Below are 21,773 nucleotides of genomic sequence, written 5' to 3' on the forward strand. Positions count from 1 at the left end.
CCCTTGGCTCTTGATTTCTAAATAAGAAGGTGGTACTTATATTCCATTTTTGAGGGAAGAAATTCAGTGGCTAGATAATTCATAAATAATGTAAATTTAGGTCAGCATTGTCATTCAACATTTAGCCAAAAAAAGACTACCTATTATGAATACTGTGGCTACGCATAGATGTAAGGTAGATTCTTTAAACAAAAGTGGACTTAGGACAACTTCTCTACCTGTTAGTGCCATCCTCTATAAGTGGTGATACAACTTTTACTGCAGTATTTCAAGCGTTTATATTATTGAAGAGGTGTACTTGACTGAGAATTTGTACTAAGAGTTTTTTTTTTCTTTAACCACATCACTTGGCTTTTGGGACTTTAGTTACCCAGGTCCAAGGCAGTTAACTGCCAAGAGTTGATTTTAGATTAATTTGGCCCATGTATAATGGCTCAGTTACAAAATTACCTAATATCTGAGCTGACTCCTCAATGAGAATATTCAGAATATCTTGAATCATAAGAAATGAGTGAAAAATACGTAAAGTGCTTATGGTAACACCAGGCATGTGCAAATAATATTTTGTTGGATAGTTAAACATTTGGAGTTAAAGGAATTAAAGGCCAAGACTAACTCATTTTGTAGTTGGGGACGATGGCTGACAGTAGTTTGTTGTGACCTAACATCTTCAAGCTAGGGTCTGCTGCTGCTGCTCAGTCGCTTCAGTCGTGTCCAACTCTGCGACCCCATCCCTGGGATTCTCCAGGCAAGAACACTGGAGTGGGTTGCCATTTCCTTCTCCAAGGTAGGGTCTACTTGTGACTAAAATCACAATTAAAAGTCCCAACTAAAAATGTTACGTGTTACATGAGTTAGTATGTGTGATTTACTAAAGGTTACCTACCTAACCCAGAGCTTGGTTTCCCAATGGTGCTAGTGGTAAAGAACCCACCTGCTAATGCAACAGACTTGGGTTCAATCCCTGGGTTGGGAAGATCCCCTAGAGAAGGAAATCACAGCCACTCCAGGATTGTTACCTGGATAACCCTATGGACAGAGTAGCCTGGTGGACAGTGGTCCATGGGGTCACAGAGAGACAACACAAAGTGACAGCCTGTAGGCAACCTGGAGGAGGGGAGGATTCCCAGAATTTGTCATGAATTGCAACCTGCGTCAAAGCAACATTGTAAATTTTAAATGATGCCTTCTGTACTGTTCGATCTTCCCTGGTTGCTCAGAGGTTAAAGCGTCTGCCTCCAACGTGGGAGACCTGGGATTGATCCCTGGGTCGGGAAGATCCCCTGGAGAAGGAAATGGCAACCCACTCCAGTATTCTTGCCTGGAGAATCCATGGACAGATGAGCCTGGTAGGCCACAGGATCACAAAGAGACAGACACGACTGAGCGACTTCACCTTCACTTTCTGTACTGTTGGGGGAGAATTTGTGTTGAGCCTGTGTGGTGGTGTGGGGAGGGAAGCCTAAAGATTCTTCAAGAGATGGGAATACCAGATCACTTTACTTGCCTCTTGAGAAATCTTTATGCAGGTCAAGAAGCAACAGAACTGGACATGAAACAACAGACTGGTTCCAAAGTGGGAAAGGAGTCAAGACTATGTTGTCACCCTGCTTATTTGACTTACATGTAGAGTACATCATGTGAAATACCAGGCTGGAATCAAGATTGCCAGGAGAAATAATAAACTCAGATAACGCAGATGACACCATCCTGATGGCAGAAAGCAAAGAACTAAAGAGCCTCTTAATGAGAGTGAAAGAGGAGAGTGAAAACGCTGGCTTAAAACTCAACATTAAAAAAACAGAGATCATGGCATCTGGTCCCATCACTCCATGGCAAATAGATGGAGAAACAAGGGGAACAGTGATAGGCTTTATTTTCACAGGCTCCAAAGTCACTGCAGATGGTGACTGCAGCCATGACATTAAGACGCTTGCTCCCTGGAGAAAAAGCTATGACCAAACTGGACAGCATATTAAAAAGAGAGATTACTGACAAAAGTCTATCTAGTCAAAGGTATGGTTTTTCCAGTAATCATGTATGGATGTGAGAGTTGGATCATAAAGCTAAGCACCGAAGAATTGATGCTTTTTGGTGTTGAAGAAAACTTTAATTAAGAGTCCCTTGGACTGCAAGGAGATCAAACCAGTCAGTCCTCAAGGAAATGAGTCCTGAATGTTCACTGGGAAGACTGATGCTGAAGCTGAAATTCCAATACTTTGTCCACCTGATGCAAAAAACTGACTCCTTGGGAAAGACCCTGATGCTGGGAAGATTGAAGGCAGGAGGAGAAGGGTATGACAAGAGGATGAGATGGTTGGATGGCATCACCGACTCCACATACGTGAGTTTGAGCAAGCTCCAGGAGTTGGCGATGGACAGGAGCTGGTGTGCTGCCGTCCATGGGGTCATCTCAGAGAGTCGGACATGACTGAGCAACTGAACTGAACTGTGTAGTAGTGTTTGGGAGGGAGGCCTAAAGATGGGTGATTGATCCCTAGGCTGTGGTTCATGAGTCTAGCTTGGGTGAGGAAGTGGGACATTCTACCTGAATTTGTAAGTCTGACTAAGTCTGTCAGGGTGGGGGATCTTCAAAACTGAGATGGTGCTACAGTTGAATGAATGTACTGAGAGGAGAGTGGTACTGTAGTCAGATGATAGTCCAGTATTGGAAACAGCTGCATGTTAACAGTTTGCAATATACTGAACCTTTGAGTATATATTTTTCAAATATATAAATGTTTTTTACTTGGCTGTAGCCGGTCTTAGTTGCAAGAGGGGACAACGTGATGAGATGGATGGCATCACTGACTCAATGGACATGAGTTTGAGCAAACTCTGGGAGATGGTGAAGAACAGGGAAGCCTGGTGTGCTGCAGTCCATGGGCCAGCAAAGACTTGGACACGACTGAGCAACTGAACAAGAAGTCTTGGATGTGGCATGTGGGATCTAGTTCCTTGACCAGAAATCAAACCCAGGATCCCTGCATTGAAAGTGTGAAGTCTTATTAACCACTGACCACCAAGGAAGTCCCTTGGTGGGACTTCCTTTTTTTTCTTTGAGTAGTATTTATATCAGAGAAGGCAGTGGCACCCCACTCCAGTACTCTTGCCTGGAAAATCCCATGGGCGGAGGAGCCTGGTAGGCTGCAGTCCATGGGGTCGCACAGAGTCGGACACGACTGAGCGACTTCACTTTGACTTTTCACTTTCATGCATTGGAGAAGGAAATGGCAACCCACTCCAGTGTTCTTGCCTGGAGAATCCCAGGGACGGGGAAACGTAGTGAGCTGCCATCTATGGGGTTGCACAGAGACAGACGCAACTGAAGCGACTTAGCAGCAGCAGCAGTATTTATATATTTTTTTGCAGTAGTAGTTTTCAGAAAAGTAGAGCTTGGGAATTGTGGACCTCCAAAAATGTTCATTTTGTAGTCTGTAGGCCAAAGAGATTACAACAGACCCAGTCTAAAATCACTGGAGATATTTTCAGGTTGTCACAATTATGGGAGCCAGCAGAGGGCAGCACTTGATTTTGTGGTGAACAGCAGAGCCTGGGGATTCTGGAAATGATATGGAAAAGCAGAGATGTAGTAGCCTAGTGAACAGCCAAAAATAATTCATAGTCACTTACTTGAGTACCAGATAGCTTGAGTACCAAGTAGCTTGACCAAAGTGTTAAGTATGAAAAGTAATTAATTTTAAACTAATGATTAAAAATGTTTTTAAGGGGCTCCCCTGGAGTCCAGTGGTTAAGGCACAGTGCTTTCACTGAAGGGAACATGGATTCCTGATCTGAACCAAGATACCACAGACCACACTGCTGAAATATAGGAAAAACAATGGTTAAAAGTAAGAGTTAAAAAATTTAGAGTAGTCAATTCAAACCACAGCTGTCTGGTAAATCTTAAAATAATGAAGCATATGACTTTAAGATCTTGACTCCATGGTCCTGAATGAAAAATTAATGGTATCTTTTAATGTCATTTAAAAAGATTACACATTAATATCATTCAAAATTCTAGAGTTTATACAGTGAAGTCTTCCCTGTCCCCCAGGTCTCCCATTCACTTTCATAAAAGCAACCAAGGTTGCCAGTTTCTTAGGTCTTTCCAGAGCTAGTCTAAGCATATGTAGAGACTAATTGTAGCATACTAATTATAGCATATGATGCAAATTTCTGCATCTTAAATTTTGTCCATAGATATAGACTTGGATATCTTTTATTCTGTAATGGTACCTAAAAGACTTCCTCATTTTTTTAACAGTTATATAATCCATTTTCTCATATCTTACTTAGTCTGGTTATTGGATCTTTAGTTTGCTTTCATTTTTTTGCTATTATGAGCAATGCTCACATATTCATGTGAGCCAGTATACTGAATTGTTTTTTTGAACAGAATGGGAAAGACTAGGGATCTCTTCAAGAAAATCAGAGATACCAAAGGAACATTTCATGCAAAGATGAACTCGATAAAGGACAGAAATGGTATGGACCTAACATAAGCAGAATATATTAAGAAGAGATGGCAAGAATACACAGAAGAACTGTACAAAAAAGATGTTCACGACCCAGATAATCACGATGGTGTGATCACTGACCTAGAGCCAGACATCCTGGAATGTGAAGTCAAGTGGGCCTTAGAAAGCATCACTACGAACAAAGCTAGTGGAGGTGATGGAATTCCAGTTGAGCTATTTCAAATCCTAAAAGATGATGCTGTGAAAGTGCTGCACTCAATATGCCAGCAAATTTGGAAAACTCAGCAGTGGCCACAGGACTGGAAAAGGTCAGTTTTCATTCCAATGCCAAAGAATGCTCAAACTACCGCACAATTGCACTCATCTCACAGGCTAGTAAAGTAATGGTCAAAATTCTCCAAGCCAGGCTTCAGCAATATGTGAACCGTGAACTTCCTGATGTTCAAGCTGGTTTTAGAAAAGGCAGAGGAACCAGAGATCAAATTGCCAACATCCACTGGATCTTGGAAAAAGCAAGAGAGTTCCAGAAAAACATCTATTTCTGCTTTATTGACTATGCCAAAGCCTTTGACTGTGTGCATCACAATAAACTGGAAAATTCTGAAAGAGATGGGAACACCAGACCACCTGATCTGCCTCTTGAGAAATTTGTATGCAGGTCAGGAAGCAACAGTTAGAACTGGACATGGAACAACAGACTGGTTCCAAATAGGAAAAGGAGTTCGTCAAGGCTGTATATTGTCACCCTGCTTATTTAACTTCTATGCAGAGTACATCATGAGAAACGCTGGACTGGAAGAAATGCAAGCTGGAATCAAGATTGCCGGGAGAAATATCAGTAACCTCAGATATGCAGATGACACCACCTTTATGGCAGAAAGTGAAGAGGAACTAAAAAGCCTCTTGATGAAAGTGAAAGTGGAGAGTGAAAAAGTTGGCTTAAAGCTCAACATTCAGAAAATGAAGATCATGGCATCCGGTCCCACCACTTCATGGGAAATAGATGGGGAAACAGTGGAAACAGTGTCAGACTTTATTTTTCTGGGCTCCAAAATCACTACAGATGGTGACTGCAGCCATGAAATTAAAAGACGCTTACTCCTTGGAAGGAAAGTTATGACCAACCTAGATAGCATATTCAAAAGCAGAGACATTACTTTGCCAACAAAGGTCCATCTAGTCAAGGCTATGGTTTTTCCTGTGGTCATGTATGGATGTGAGAGTTGGACTGTGAAGAAAGCTGAGCGCCGAAGAATTGATGCTTTTGAACTGTGGTGTTGGAGAAGACTCTTGAGAGTCCCTTGGACTGCAAGGAGATCCAACCAGTCCATTCTGAAGGAGATCAGCCCTGGGATTTCTTTGGAAGGAATGATGCTAAAGCTGAAACTCCAGTACTTTGGCCACCTCATGCAAGGAGTTGACTCATTAGAAAAGATGCTGATGCTGGGAGGGATTGGGGGCAGGAGGAGAAGGGGATGACAGAGAATGAGATGGCTGGATGGCATCACTTACTCGATGGACGTGAGTCTGGGTGAACTCCGGGAGTTGGTGATGGACAGGGAGGCCTGGCGTGCTGCGATTCATGGGGTCGCAAAGAGTTAGACACAACTGAGCGACTGATCTGATCTGATCTCTGATGTTCAGAAGGCATAGGTTTACGTAGAGAAAGATTTTTTTTCTGTTTCTGGCCTTGGTATAAGAACCTCATCTTTTTTGATGTGTTCCCTAAGTGATTACCTGACGCTGAAACCTTATTTATTTTTTCATATTCATCCATCCAGTATAAGAACTGGGCACAGTGTGGGAATTCAAAACTGATTCATTCAGTGTCACTGTATTAGATATTATAAAATTACAAAAGGAGTAAAAAAATAGCCAAAGGGAGGTGGTTCAAACATCCTTAAAATGAAGTTATTTTGTGATTAAGTACGGTCATCCTTCAGTATCCAAGGGTGGATTGGCTCCAGGAACCACCCCCAAACCTCAGGTACCAAAATCCTAAGATGCTCAAATTTTTTATATAAAATGGCATAGTATTTGCATATAACCTACTAGCATCCTCCTGTATTAAATCATCTTGACTATTTATAATACATAATACAATGTAAATGCTATGTACATGGTTGTCAGCATGTGAGAAATAGAAGTTTTACTTTTTGCAACTTTCTGGAATTTTTTCTTTTTTCAGATATTTTTGATTTGTTGTTGGTTGAATCTACAGATGTAGAACCTGCAGATAAGGAGGTGTCACAGTAATCCAAAAGTCCAGAGACTCAGGGAAGGCTAGAATTGAATAAAAATGTTTTAGAAGAGTTAGGACTTGAGTCGGATAGATCTTAATCAGTCATTCATTAAAAAAAAAGAAACTTTCAGGATGGTGTGAAAGGCAGAATGAGAAGGCAAGAATGAGAACAGTTTTGGGAGGCAATTAGACCAGTTTCGCTGGATTTTGTAGTGTCAGTTTGGGATTATTAATAGACAGGGCCAGGTTGTAGAGACATCTGAGTTATAGGCTGGCTCATTCCGTGAGGGCAATGGGGAGCCTGGTTTCCAAGCCAGAGAATGACAAAGGCAGAGCAGAGGTGGAGGTGGGAGAGGTGGAGGGTGGTGAAATAGATGAATTAAGAGGGACAAATTTAAAATAAGTCACAGCAATGTACAGTGTAGGGGATATAGTCCGTAAAATTGTAATAGCTTTTTATGGTGACAGGTGTTTACTAGATTTAGTATAGTGACCAATTTTAATGTACATAAATGTCAAACTACTCTGTTGTACATCTGAAACTAATATAGTATTGTATGTCAACTATATTTCAGTAAAAAAAAGTTCTGATCTGGAGATCTGTGGACAGAAGCAGGGAAATAAGAGGACTGTTTAACAACAGAAAGGGCTAAATCATGGCATATGTGAAAATTTTTATAAATTTAATACATTTAGTTTAGACAGTAATGGAGATTATAGCAGCAATGAAAATGCTTAATTTTTTCACTGATCATAACTATGAACTATAAGCTTATGGACAAAGAGATACAAAAAAGAGTTGCATTCGTGTTTTTGAATGTGTGTATAATTTTTTTCCAAACAAATGCATTTGGCAATGACAGTTATTGTCCATAAAATAAGTGTTAAAATAAGTGTTAAAAAAAAAGTGCATGCCTCACATACTTTGTCTAATATGAACCCCATTATAAGCTGGTGAGATAAAGCAAACACTACAATCAGCACTTACAGGTAAGGATACACCTCTGAAGGATCATTCCCCAGTTATTCACCTAGTAAGTGAGACAGAAGGAATGCAAGCCCATGTCTTCATGGGCCAGGTAATATATTGGTAACAGAATGGGGGAAGTTCTTCATTCCTGCATTTAGACAATTTGATCCTGTTTCATCTAACACTTGCTTGATACCCTCAACTAGGAGAAGTAAAACAACAGTATCACATAAGGATAAACTTAAAATTAGGAAAGATAAACATATTCTCTCCATACATGCCCTGTATGGATAATAGTTGCATCTAGAAAATGTCCCAAATGAAAGTCTGTCATTTGAAATGTCATTGTCCTGAATAGCTTTTAGTAAAGTGAAGTGAGGGAAAATCGCTCAGTCATGTCCGATTCTGCATCCCCATGGACTATACAGTCCATGGAATTCTCCAGGCCAGAATACTGGAGTGGGTAGCCTTTCCCTTCTCCAGGAGATCTTCCCAACCCTGGGATCAAGCCTGGGTCTCTCGCACTGCAAGTGGATTCTTTAGCAGCTGAGCCACAAGGGAAGCCCAGCTTTTAGTAAAGTGAACAGCAAAGAAAACTGTCCACAGACTTCTAAGTGTGCATCCCCAAGGAACTATTCATATATGGAAGAATATTGAGCGGTGAATTACTATTCAGGCCTGACTCCAACCTGGGAATCTTCTATCCTTGCTTTGCCCCTATAAAATGGGACTCCTCTCTTTTCTGAACACAGTCTGTTTTCTGTCCTCTATAAACATATGCTCTTGAGGGGCCACCTACCTGAAATACTTTTTCACCTGCACTTGTTAAAATTAGAGTCATTCTAGCTGCACTTACGGAGAAGGCAATGGCACCCCACTCCAGTACTCTTGCCTGGAAAATCCCATGGACGGAGGAGCCTGGTAGGCTGCAGTCCATGAGGTCGAGAAGAGTCATACACGACTGCGCGACTTCACTTCCACTTTTCACTTTCATGCATTGGAGAAGGAAATGGCAACCCACTCCAGTGTTCTTGCCTGGAGAATCCCAGGGACGGGGGAGCCTGGTGGGCTGCCGTCTATGGGGTCGCACAGAGTTGGACACGACTGAAGTGACTTAGCAGCAGTAGCAGCAGCTGCACTTAAATCACTTCTTTTAATGTCTTTCATTCTACTTTTCCTGCCTCTTGTAGCCTCTCAGCCCATAATATCCTTTTATAGTATTTCTAAACTTTATAAATTTTAAGAAATATTTATTAATTTGGCCACAATGTGCAGTTTATAAGATCTTAGTACTCAGACCAGGGATTGAGCCTGGGGCCTAGGCAGTGAGTGCACAGACTCTTAACCACTGGACTGCCAGGAAATTCTTTTTTTTAAATAATATTTATTTACTTATTTGGCTGCACCAAGTCTTATTTGGAGCACACAGGATCTTTTGTTGCAGCATATGGGATCTAGTTCCCTGACCAGGCAGAGAACCTGGGCCTCCTGCATTGGCAGCACAGAGTCTTAGCCACTGGACCACCAGGGAAGTCCCCAGGAAATTCTTAATAAATACATATTTTAAAATAAAATTTATAAAATTTGAAATTCTTTGTATAAGTTCCCTTCTTCCTATAAGATTTTTTTATATTCATTCAAGAGGTGAAAGGGCTGTAACAATAAGTAATTACTATGTCAGAAGATGCTGAGAGTTTCACTGAATAAGTATAATACCAGGTAATATTAAGTGTTTATAGGACTAAGTGCCCACTTGAAGTACTTCACCTTTGTCAGTTCATTTAATTTTCACAATAATCCTATGTAGTAAGTACTACTATTATGAATCCATTTGCAGATGGAGGAAACTGAGGTCTAAAAAATTTAGGTCAATTTAGCCAAGGTCATAGAGCTAGGATAAACTGGGAGTCATAATTCAAAGCCAGATATCCTGCCTCAGGAGGCCCTGAAAGTTGCACTCTGTTTGGCTGTTTGCTTCCATTGAGAAGGAATCAGATCTGTCTTGTTGGGTTCATGCCCTAGTCCCTGGGAGCCATGGGATTCTTTACTCTTCCGCCAACCAGGCACTGAGCTTCCTTGCTTCCTCCTCAGATTGCCCCAGGGCAGTCCTCTCCCTCTAGCCCCCTGTCCTTTCATGAATTCATGCTACTCATTAGAGGTTATTAGACCCTTAGACCCCTGGAGAGCCCCCCTCTCCAATTCCAGCTGCCAGGGGAGGAGGCTTGAAGCCTCTAAATCTGGGCCCAGCCTTGGGTCCTACACTACTCTCCAGATCTTCCCTCAAGTTGAGAATAAAAATGAACTCCTGTTTCTGCTAGAAAGTGCTTGCATTGGTTACTACTTTCTACTAGTAGACTCCTGTAAGTTACACCCAGGCTATCAGCTATTTATTTCTGGCTGTGCTGGGTCTTCGATGCTGTGCTTGGACTTCTTATTGTGATGGTTTCTCTTGTTGCAGAGCACAGGCTCTAGGGCACATGGGTTTCCATAGTTGCAGCACTTGGGCTCAGTAGCTGCAGCTCCCCGGCTCCAGAGCACAGGCTCAACGGTTGTGGTGCATGGGCTTAGTTGCCCGCAACATGTGGCATCCTCCCAGACCAGGAAGTGAACCGTGTCTCCTGCATCGCAAAACAGACTCCTAACCACTGGACCACCAAGGAAGCCCCGTTATCATCTATTTTAAAAGCCACTAAAATTGGAGTTCTTTTCCTGGGGTACAAGGACTCCCTGAAATTTTATTTAAAAGCATTTTTTTCTGGGGAAAGGACCCATAACTTTTCATTAGACTTTCAAATAAACTCAGAATATTTATTAATTTTGACTTTTCAAGTTTCCCTTTTTAATTTTAGAGACGATTTTTTTTAGGATCTCAAACATTTTCACAGGCCCTTGGAAAGCTCAGAGGCCTTAGACGCTGTGCCCGTAGCATGGGGAAAACCGAATTGCTCTGCATGGGTTCCTAACTCACAAAGCTTAGGAAGCACTGTCCTGAACTTCCGGACCACCACCTGCTCCGTAATGTACTTTTGACCCTGGTAGCTTAATCACCTTCCTTCCTGCTCCTCAGCCTTCTTTCTCCCCCAGCCTTCAGAGTCAGTCTCTCTGCACAAACCAGGGATGAACCTACATAATCCTCTTTTCTTTCTTGGATCCTCCAGCTTTTCTCCTGATCCTGGAAGCCCATCCCTTGAGGGTTGAGGGGTACACCAGAGTGAAATATTGCAAGCCCTCCTTGTGCAAGGGGCAGGGTTCAATGGAGCACAGAGGGCTAGAAACTCACAATGAGCCTTTCTCTCCCAATCTTCCCTTAACCTATACTGGGTATGGCAGGAGGCAGGAAGCTTGGGAATGGCAAAAGTTTGGGATATGCTGAGCTATGCCGCATATTTTATTTTTTTCTTGGAATAATTTCCAAATCAGATCTGATTGTCGCATGGGGCTAACAGTAAAGAACATAGCCAGTAATGATCTGATATTAGCATTTCTAAAAACTAAGAGATGAAATTAAAAAGATACTTATCTTCCCTCACAACTTTCAAATAAAATCAATAAATTATAGAAAATTAAGTATTTTAAAAATTGCAGTGAGTAGCAGAGTTTGTATTTATAAAAGACAAGAGAACCAGCAGAGACATGGAAAAGGAGTGGCATCTTTAAGAAACTAGATTTCCAGTGCTTCTTCACTGGCCCACTGGAATCCATCTCTTTCCTCTCTGAAAAGGCTACACTCTTCTTGGCTCTCTTATAGTATTTTTCCAAGCCAGGCTTCAGCAATACATGAACCATGAACTTCCAGATGTTCAAGCTGGTTTTAGAAAAGGCAGAGGAACCAGAGATCAAATTGCCAACATCCGCTGGATCATGGAAAAAGCAAGAGAGTTCCAGAAAAACATCTATTTCTGCTTTATTGACATTGCCAAAGCCTTTGACTGTGTGGATCACAATAAACTGTGGAAAATTCTGAAAGCGATGGGAACACCAGACCACCTGACCTGCCTCTTGAGAAACCTATATGTAGGTCAGGAAGCAACAGTTAGAACTGGACATAGAACAACAGACTGGTTCCAAATAGGAAAAGGAGTATGTCAAGGCTGTATATTGTCACCCTGCTTATTTAACTTATATGCAGAGTACATCATGAGAAATGCTGGACTGGAAGAAGCAAAAGCTGGGATCAAGATTGCTGGGAGAAATATCAATAACCTCAGATATGCAGATGACACCACCCTTATGGCAGAAAGTGAAGAACTAGAGTGTCTTGATGAAAGTGAAAGAGGAGAGTGAAAAAGTTGGCTGAAAGCTCAACATTCAGAAAACTAAGATCATGGCATCTGGTCCCATCACTTCATGGCAAATAAATGGGAAAACAGTAGCTGACTTTATTTTTCTGGGCTCCAAAATCACTGCAGATGGTGATTGTAGCCATGAAATTAAAAGACGCTTACTCCTTGAAAGTTATGACCAACCTAGATAGCATATTCAAAAGCAGAGACATTACTTTGCCAACAAAGGTCCATCTAGTCAAGGCTATGGTTTTTCCAGTGGTCATGTATGGATGTGAGAGTTGGACTGTGAAGAAAGCTGGGTGCCGAAGAATGGATGCTTTTGAACTGTGGTGTTGGAGAAAACTCTTGAGAGTCCCTTGGACTGCAAGGAGATCCAACCAGTCCATTCTAAAGGAGATTAGTCCTGGGTCTTCATTGGAAGGACTGATGCTGAAGCTGAAACTCCAATACTTTGGCCACCTGATGCGAAGAACTGATTCATTTGAAAAGACCCTGATGCTGAGAAAGATTGAGGGCAGGAGGAGAAGGGGATGACAGAGGATGAGATTGTTGGATGACATCACTGACTTAATGGACATGGGTTTGGGTAGACTCCGGCAGTTGGTGATGGACAGGGAGGCCTGGCATGCTGCAGTTCATGGGGTCGCAAAGAATCAGACATGACTGAGCAACTGAACTGAACTGAATAGTATTTACTACTGTCTATCTTGCTTTAGGATTGTTCTTATCCAAGTTTACTCTCACTCTCTATAAGTACCTTATTCATCTTGTGTGTGTGCTAAGTTGCTTCAGTCACATCCAACTCTTTGCGACCCTATGGACTATAGCCAGCCAGGCTCCTCTGTCCATGGGATTCTCCAGGCAAGAATACTGGACTGGACACCATGCCCTCCTCCAGGGGATCTTCGCAACCCATGGGTCAAACCCACGTCTCTTACATCTCCTGCATTGGCAGGCAGGTTCTTTACCACTAGGGCCACCTCTTGACATCCTTTAAAATATCTATCTACTAAAGTTTTATATAACTCTTAGTCATCTATTTGCTAAAGCGACAAATGAATAGAAGTCAAAATACTATTACAGTCTTAAATGCAACACATTTGCATCATGAAAAGGTCACTGACTTAAAGGTATACTTTATTGGTCTTACACTGTTGTCTATATATAGAAATAGAAAGTAGAAATATCATACATGCCTTCTTTTCCTGAAATCTTTCTGATATTGAGCTGGCGTACCTACTATCTGGATGTCAGTGTTTCATGTTTATAGCAAATTTATACATATTTGCACATATAAACATTTATATTTATAATATTAGTGTAGGGGTTTAATAGGTCATATATCCCAGTTGAGAGATGGGGTCTATGTCTCCTCTCTTTGAATCTGACCTGGCCAGTGACTGCTTTGATCAATAGAGTACAGTGAAAGTGTGCAGTGTCTGGCATAGCTGTTAAGAGGAGTGGAAGTTTCCACCCTAGTCTCTTAGAGCCCTGTATTACCCTAAGTCTGGCTTCCCTGAGGTGCCATGCTGGAATACCCATGTGAAGAAAGAAGAGGAGAAGATACAAGAAACAAGGGGAGGAGGAGAGGGGAAGGAGAAGAAGGAAGGGAAGAGAAGAGGGTGGAAGGGAAGAAAGCTGCTCGGCCCATACAGCTGAGGCCCCTAATACTGTGAAACAGAGAGATGAACCTCCCTTCTGTGCCTTGTTTAAACCCTGATTCTCAGAATCATGAGAGATAATAATAATAGTTATTTTCTAGATTTTGGGGCAGTTTACCAAGTATTCAGGCACCCTGAATATGTACTATAACCTACTATAATCAACTATCACTTTAATTCATAAAGGCACATGTACAGATTACATGAAATAAAGAAATTAAGTACATATGTTGCATTTTAAGAATAAGTCTAATAGGTTACTTGTGCAGAATTAAAGTAGCTTAAGCATGCCTATTTTTATATTTTTTAAATCAATCATACATTTAATATTAAAATTTACAAGTTTTAAAAAGTCATTAAAGTTAGAAAAGTAGTGTTGGTTAATCCACTATGGTATAATTAGCAAGAATAAGATAATTTAGGTTGCTGAAAAGAAAAATGAAGATCCTTCTTATATTTTATATCTAAAGAAAAATAGGATGCCAATAAAATTACCAAAAAAATAAAAAGATACAATCAGCTGTATGTCTTGGAACCAAATAATCTAAAAGCATGTCAGGGGAACCACACAAAAGTCGTGTGCTGATGGGTGGGAGGGCAAGAATTCACTGGGCTGTTTCCAGGAGACTCAGATTCTTGGTTTCAGAGTTCCTGAGCTGTTCACTCAGGGTGCCTGAGCAGCTCACCTCCCACAGCGTGTATTTTAGTATCTCAGCCACTGAGGCCCGGAAGCGCGCTTGGAACTTCTTACTAATCAGGACGTAAAGGATGGGGTTCAAGCAACTATTGAGGAACGCCAGGCCAGTGGAGAGGGGGATGCTAGCCTGTAGCACTTGGTGGAAATAGCTATTGTGGTGAATCGTGAGTTCCCAAATGCTAAACAGGTGATAAGGAGTCCAGCAAATCAGAAAGGCCATGACCACAGCCAGGATGGTCCAGAAGTGCTTACTGGAGATCAGGATGCTTCGCTTCTTCACCTTGAAGATGAGGCACAAGTAGCAAATGCTCATTGTTAGCAGAGGGAGGAGGTACCCAACAATAACTTTCACCCAGGTCAGAACATGATGCCTCATCAACCTGAGGTCCACATCATGCTCATGGAAGTTGTTATAGCAAAGAGTGTGGTTATTCAACTCCAGAGTGTCCCGGAAGTACAGAGCTGGCCCACCCATTAGTGAAGCCAAAAGCCAAACAACTATAATAACAATCAGAGAGTTCCTGAGGGTACGGTACCGATGAGATAAGACCGGGTGGATCAAGTAGATATAGCGGTCCAGGCTTATCACCATCAGGAAGAAGACACTGGCAAACATGTTCAACTGGGCAATGAAGGAATTGGCTTTGCACAACCAGATGCTGAAGGGCCAGTGAAAATTCATGGCCACGTAGGAGATGTACAGAGGTAGGAAGAGAAGAAAAATGAAATCCGCGATGGCTAGATTGAGGAACCAGAGAGTGGTGACTGTCTTCTTCCACTTGAATCCTGTGAACCAAATGACGGTGGCATTTCCTGGAATGCCCAGGACAAATGCCAAACAGCACAACACCAAGGAGACCCAGTGAATGGCTCCCAGGGGTGCTTTCTCCTCTGAATCGGTCTCTGGGGAGTAATATTCCAGGGTATACGAGTAGTTCTCAAAGTCTTCAAATAATGTCTCCTCTAGATCTTCCATGATCTTGCAGAATGAACAAATCTATGGAAACAAATTTAAAAAGAAAGAAAACAACTTAAAAAATTTGTTTATAGAAAACAACTTATCAAAGAAAAAATGTTTAGTAAGTAATAAAGGACATAAGGATAAAAATTCTTTATCTTAATAGGCACTAATAACAATTTAGGGACAAAAGGGAGACATAACTATAGAAGTAGAGATTTTGTATGACCCCCCTCTTACAGTAATGGAAATAAAAACAAAAGTAAACAAGTGGGACCTGATTAAACTTAAAAGCTTTTGCACAGCAAAGGAAACTATAGGCAAGGTGAAAAGACAACCCTCAGAATGGGAGAAAATAGTAGCAAATGAAACAACTGACAAAGGATTAATTTCCAAAATAAACAAGCAGCTCATACAACTCAATACCAGAAAAACAAACAACCCAATCAAAAAGTGGGAAAAAGACCTAAACAGACATTTCTCTCAAGAAGACATACAGATGGCTAACAAACACATGAAAAGATGCTCAACGTTGCTCATTATTAGAGAAATGCAAATCAAAACTACAATGAGCTATCACCTCACACCGGTCAGAATGGGCATCATCAAAAAATCTACAAACAATAAATGCTGGAGGGGGTATGGAGAAAAGGGAATGCTCCTGCACCATTGGTGGGAACATAAATTGATATAGCCACTATGAAAGATGGTATGGAGGTTTCTTAAAAAACTAGGAATAAAACCACCATATGACTCAGCAATCACACTCCTGGGCATGTGCCCTGAGGAAACCAGAATTGAAAAAGATACATGTATCCCATTGTTCATTGCAGCACTATTTATAATAGCTAGAACATGGAAGCAACTAGATATCCCTCAACAGATGAATGGATGAAAATGTTGTGGTACATATACATAATGGAATATTACTCAGCCATAAAAAGGAACACCTTTGAGTCGGTTCTAATGAGGTGGATGAACCTAGAACCTATTATACAGAGTGAAGTAAGTCAGAAAGAGAAAGATAAATATCGTATTCTAACGCATATATATGGAATCTAGAAAAACAGTAATGAAGAATTTACTTACAGGGCAGCAATGGAAAAACAGACATAGAGAATAGACTTAAAGACATGTGGAGAGGGGAGGAATGGGGGAGATGTATGGAAAGAGTAACATGGAAACTTATATTACCATATGTAAAATAGATAGCCATCGGGAATTTGCTGTATGACTAAGAAACTCAAACAGGGGCTCTGTATCAACCTAGAGGGGTGGGGTGGGGTGGGGAGGAAGATGGGAGGGAAATTCAAAAGGGAGTAAATATATGTATACCTACGGAGAAGGCAGTGGCACCCCACTCCAGTACTCTTGCCTGGAAAATCCCATGGGCAAAGGAGCCTGGTAGGCTGCAGTCCATGGGGTCGCTAAGAATCAGGCACGACTGAGCGACTTCACTTTCACTTTTCACTTTCATGCATTGGAGAAGGAAATGGCAACCCACTCCAGTGTTCTTGCCTGGAGAATCCCAGGGACGGAGGTGCCTAGTGGGCTGCCGACTATGGGGTTGCACAGAGTCGGACACGACTCAAGTGACTTAGCAGCAGCAGCATGGTTGATTCAGGTTGAGGTTTGACAGAAAACAACAAAATTCTATAAAGCAATTATCCTTCAATAAAAAAATTTTTAAAAAGGAAGTAGAGATTTTGTAAATGAGAGAGAACTATGAAAAAAAATACTTACTTGAAATATTTGGCAAAAAGTATATTCTTCCAAGATGGACACAAGTAGAAACAAAACCTGAATAGACCTACAATTATTAAAGAAATATCATGAATTAAAACATTTTTTTTCAGACTTTCCTGGCAGTCCAGTGGTTAAGACTCCTTGTTACCAATGCAAAGGACTTCAAAGTCTCATCAGGGAACTAAGATCCCACATGCCACACGGTGTGGAAAAAAAAAAAAAAGTATTCTTTTTCATGCTATGAACTAGAAATAGTATATTTCTTGGTAGGACTTGTGATTAACAGTCTAGGTGTCCAAGTCCTGATGGACCTAAATTTTGCTATAATCATTCTCAAGGCTGTGAAAGTTTATTTTTTTTTTAAATATTCAGTAAATGCTAAATTAAAATGATTCACACTATAGGTGCAATTTCTATGTTCATAATGTTTGCAGGGCTGACTCAAGAGAATCTAAAATTCAAGTACTTATTAAATTCTTACCAGGTATTTTTATTTTATGGAAGATGCAAAAGAAAACAGATTAACATTTATGTGTGATGACTTTAACCTCTTTATTTGCATCCATGAACCTGTTTACAGAGAAGAGAACGAGACACAGACATAGAGAACAGACTTATGGACACAGCAGGGGAAGAAGCAGCAAGGAGAAACTGAGAAAGCAGCAGAGACAATGTATACACTACCATGTGTAAAACATATAACAGCAAGCTGCTATATGACACAGGGAGCCAGCCTGGCACTGTATGATGACATAGAGAGATGGAATGGTGGGGGGAAGGAGGCTCCAGACAGAGGGGCTATGTATATAACTGTGATTGATTCACGCTGATGTACAGTAAGGCCACTACAACAGTGTAAAGCAATTATTCCTCTAATAATAAAAGACTTCTGAAAAAAAACTTTAGTACTCTGACTTCTGAAGATCTGGACGGAGTTCCACTTGCTTCCTTGGCTCACCACCTGGATGTCACAGGCAAGCACTGGAGATTTTGACCCATTTGGCACTCATGGATGTTCTGATTCTGTGTTTATGAATTCAAATATATTCATCAGAATTATATCAATATGGAAGACTTTTCAACTAAAAGATATATTTTGGAACAAACTTGACTATGACCACTTAATTTCTACATTAACTTCCTGTAGAGTGCATTTAAGGGAAAGGTTACCCACTCCAGTATTCTGGCCTAGAGAATTCCATGGATTGTATAGTCCATGGGGTCACAGAGAGTCAGACAAGACTGAGCGACTTTCACTTTCAAACTTTATTTTCTTCTGTGGTCTCATTTTTCTTTCCTGCTATCAAGTCTAGTTTCCTGGGCTAAGAAGACTTTAAATGTCAATTTTTCAACCAAAACAAAGCTTATTGGGTACAATTCTAGCTTCATCAATTAATTTTGCTACTTCTATCTGTAGTATTCAAAATCAAGTAGAAAAAATACTAGTAGTTATAGTCATCTCATGGAGCTATAATCACTGATAGAGTAAATATATAAGATTTGAGAGAGTTAGAATGAAGAGGTCAAAACACCTTGTATTGCTTACAGCCATCTCAAGCTCAATTTGACTAACACTGAATTCATCATCTTATCTAAATTCATTTGAGGAATCTGAGCATAATAAACAAAAGCAATTCATTAGTATCTTCCCAAACCCAAACTCAGCCAACTTCTCTTTATTTTTCATTATTCAGCTCAAATGCCACCTTTTCTTGGGAACATGTTCTAACATTACCTCCCCTCAGATAATTATATTAATAATACTTAATAATAACTATTATCATATGCAGTAATCAATGCTGTTGGGAATTTCCTAGATGCTAGGCATGTATGATCTAATTTGATCCTTGAAAAAAATCATATAAAGTGTATAAGTACTACTATTTTCCTATTTACAAGGAAAAATACTGAAGCTTTGAAAAGCTTAGTGACTTTCCCAGTTTCATGGCAACCTATAATTGGAGAGTCAGAATCGAAACTCAGCTCCACTAAATGCAGATCCTGAGCTCTTAACCATGTGACATTCCCCCTCTTCTGTCACCCTGCTCTTACTGTACATAACACATTACACTTTCATTGATTTCTCTTTGATTTCTGCTCTACCAAACTGTGAATTCCTCAAGAATGACTGTCATCTTCGGACCCCACAGTGCTTAATACAGGGCTTAATTTGCTGTGCTTAGTTGCTCTGTCGTGTCTGACTCTGTGACCCCACAGACTGTATAGCTTGCCAGGCTCCTCTGTCCATGGGGATTTTCCAGGCAAGAATACTGGAGTGGGTTGTCACGGCCCCCAGGGGATCTTTCTGACCCAGGGATTGAACCTGGATATCCTGCATTGCAGGCAGATTCTTTACCAACTGAGCCACCAGGGAAGCCATGGTTTTGGTGCCTGTGACCTATTCTTTAGGCTATTAGCAATCCTGAAACCAAATGGCCTGGAATCACCTTATAAAACCCAAAGGAATGAGTAGATGGAATCTCATTCCCCAAACATAGAAAAGCCATTTGGAGGACCTGTAATTACGCCCAACCACTATATTCACCAAGTCAGGAGCTGTCACTGCTGACCATGCTGGGCCAGAATGGTCATAGGGTCTGCTGAAGGATGCCAACTACCCCCCTTCCCAATTCTCTTGGGGCACGAGAATTACCTTGAGGATGAGTGATCTTTCCAAACAGAATCCCTTCTAACAGAAAGCCCTGTTCCAGAGAAATTGCTAATCTTCCAGAAAGCAGATGCGTAGGTTAGATGTAATGACCAGTTTAGGCTTGGAGAAAGATCTTCAAGAGGAGCTGCATACTGCCCAGCTGAAGCCCTTAAAGGAAATATAAGCTAGGAATTCCCCTGTGACTTACAGCAGATGTTTTTGTGTGTTGGTGATGGTGACAGGGAGGGGTGGGATGGAGAAAAGAGAGAAGTAAGGCAGAATTCAAAGACTACCCTACCAAGTCCTTGGCTAGACAGTTAACCCTCAAGGACATATTCTTAATTATTTGCCTTGCTTATATTGGGTTGGCCAAAAAATTTGTTCAGGTTTTCTGTAACATCTTACAAAAAACTCAAATGAAATTTTTGGCCAACCCAATACTTTGCTTTACAGTTTACACGTGCCTCCAGATTGAATTAAGTTTCCAAATGGTACTTAGACCTATCCAAATATCTAGAGGCTAACTTTATTAGTTTCCTAGGGCTGCTGTAACAAAGTGCTGTATGTTGAGTAGCTTAAAATTACAAATTTTTTGTTTCAAAGTCTGGAGAAAACTGTTCTCTAGGTGTAGGCAGAGTCACTTCCTTCTGAGGGTTATCAGTGACAATCTGTTCCATGTTTCTTGCCTGGATTCTAGTGATCTGTTGGCAAACTTTGGAAGTCCTTGGCTTATATATACAATAAGATGTTTAGACCTCTTGATTCCATGCCAGTGTCAGGCCTTCCCCTACCCTCTTTCTCTTCTTCTTATTGGCTAAATGAGGATGCAGTGATGAGTCATCATATACCAGGTGGATGAGGAAAACATGATAGTTCACAAGATAGAAGCCTGGGTCCTGGATGATCTCATGGAGCAGTTTTTGCCATTGACTATGACGGGCTGGTGAGACTCTTGTTTTATAAGGAAATGAGGAGCAGATCTAGAGTTGTAATAGACCTATGTGACTTGGGCAGAGTTAAATGACCTCTGCCCTTTATTTCATAATTTAAATGTCACAAGGGCAGGTAACTTTAATGGGTACAATAGTCCAAGTTGGGGAGATAATGGGATTTGGGTGAACCAAAAAACAGTGGACTTGCTTTCAGTGAAAAGCAGCTACTCAATTCCAGCCAACTGTTTCCATGTGGGAAATGAGGGTTTAGTGTTGCCAGAGTTTTGGATGAATGGATGAAAATTTATATATATATATATACATACACACACACACATATATATTTTAAGGTATTTTTTAATTTATTTTTTTGGCCATGACTTGCAGCATGCTGGATCTTAGTTCCCCCCAGGGATTGAACCTGTGCTTCCTGCAGTGGAAGTGCAGAGTCTTAACCACCGGACCTCCAGGGAAGTCCCTGAATATCTGTATTTTTAATGTGAAAAGTTCCCAACTCCTAAACTACTATTTTAAAACTAAATAGTTGTGGGCCATATTCAGCCCAGCTATAAATTTGTGACCTCTGGGGGAGGCAAACTCTTTGAAGACTTTGAGATTTTCAACAGTGAAGGAGAGGAGGCTATATGTTAAATGGAAATAGAAACTCCGAGTTGGCCTCTGAGAATGATTTCCCCTTGGTGCCAGTGAGGCAACCATAAGATTTAATGCTACTCAGGGCCTCTCCACAGACCCTCATTTTAACCTTCTCCAAATTGATATAAGAATCAAGATAACTCGTCTTTTTTCTAGGATAAAAGATACTATGGACAAGTTCCTGACTTTACTGGGTTTCTGTTAGAGTTATTAAGGAGGACCCTGATAAGAAAGGCAAAACAATGGATCATTACCTAGAACCAGAGCCCTTCCTTGGAGCTGTAACAAAGCTCCTGGTTCTCAAAAGGGAATGATGAGTAAATTCCCTGATAATGACCCTCACCCCGCTTTCTGCCGTCTCTGGTTAGACCACTATTTCCCTGCCTCATCACTGTTCTAATTCTCACAGCTTTCTACCTGTAAGCTCTGCTCTGCCCCAAACTTGGACTCAACTATATTTCTTGTTCAAAGTGTAACTTGGCAGCTGTCCTGATCC

At 41.0% G+C, this 21,773-nt stretch overlaps 1 protein-coding gene across 13 annotated transcripts in view; it reads right to left on the minus strand.

Annotated features, from left to right (window-relative positions):
- Window positions 1–13,098: 13,098 nt before the first annotated feature.
- GPR1 (G protein-coupled receptor 1) overlaps window positions 13,099–21,773 on the minus strand; it is a 48,301-nt gene continuing 39,626 nt past the window's right edge. For 8 of the 13 annotated variants that reach the window (XM_027565250.1, XM_027565294.1, XM_027565241.1 and 5 more), the window contains 2 exons: window positions 17,039–17,105; window positions 13,099–15,334 (listed from right to left, as the gene is read on the minus strand). In XM_027565250.1, the coding sequence (XP_027421051.1) occupies window positions 14,246–15,334; window positions 17,039–17,105 (1,156 nt within the window). In that variant the 3' untranslated portion in view covers window positions 13,099–14,245. Of the gene's footprint in view, window positions 15,335–17,038; window positions 17,106–17,950; window positions 18,065–21,773 lie in introns of all 13 variants that reach the window. The other 5 variants (XM_027565348.1, XM_027565340.1, XM_027565330.1 and 2 more) reach the window with 2 other exon arrangements.

This window comes from Bos indicus x Bos taurus, chromosome 2 (assembly GCF_003369695.1).
Source record: "Bos indicus x Bos taurus breed Angus x Brahman F1 hybrid chromosome 2, Bos_hybrid_MaternalHap_v2.0, whole genome shotgun sequence".
In the NCBI taxonomy this organism is placed as follows: domain Eukaryota; kingdom Metazoa; phylum Chordata; class Mammalia; order Artiodactyla; family Bovidae; genus Bos; species Bos indicus x Bos taurus.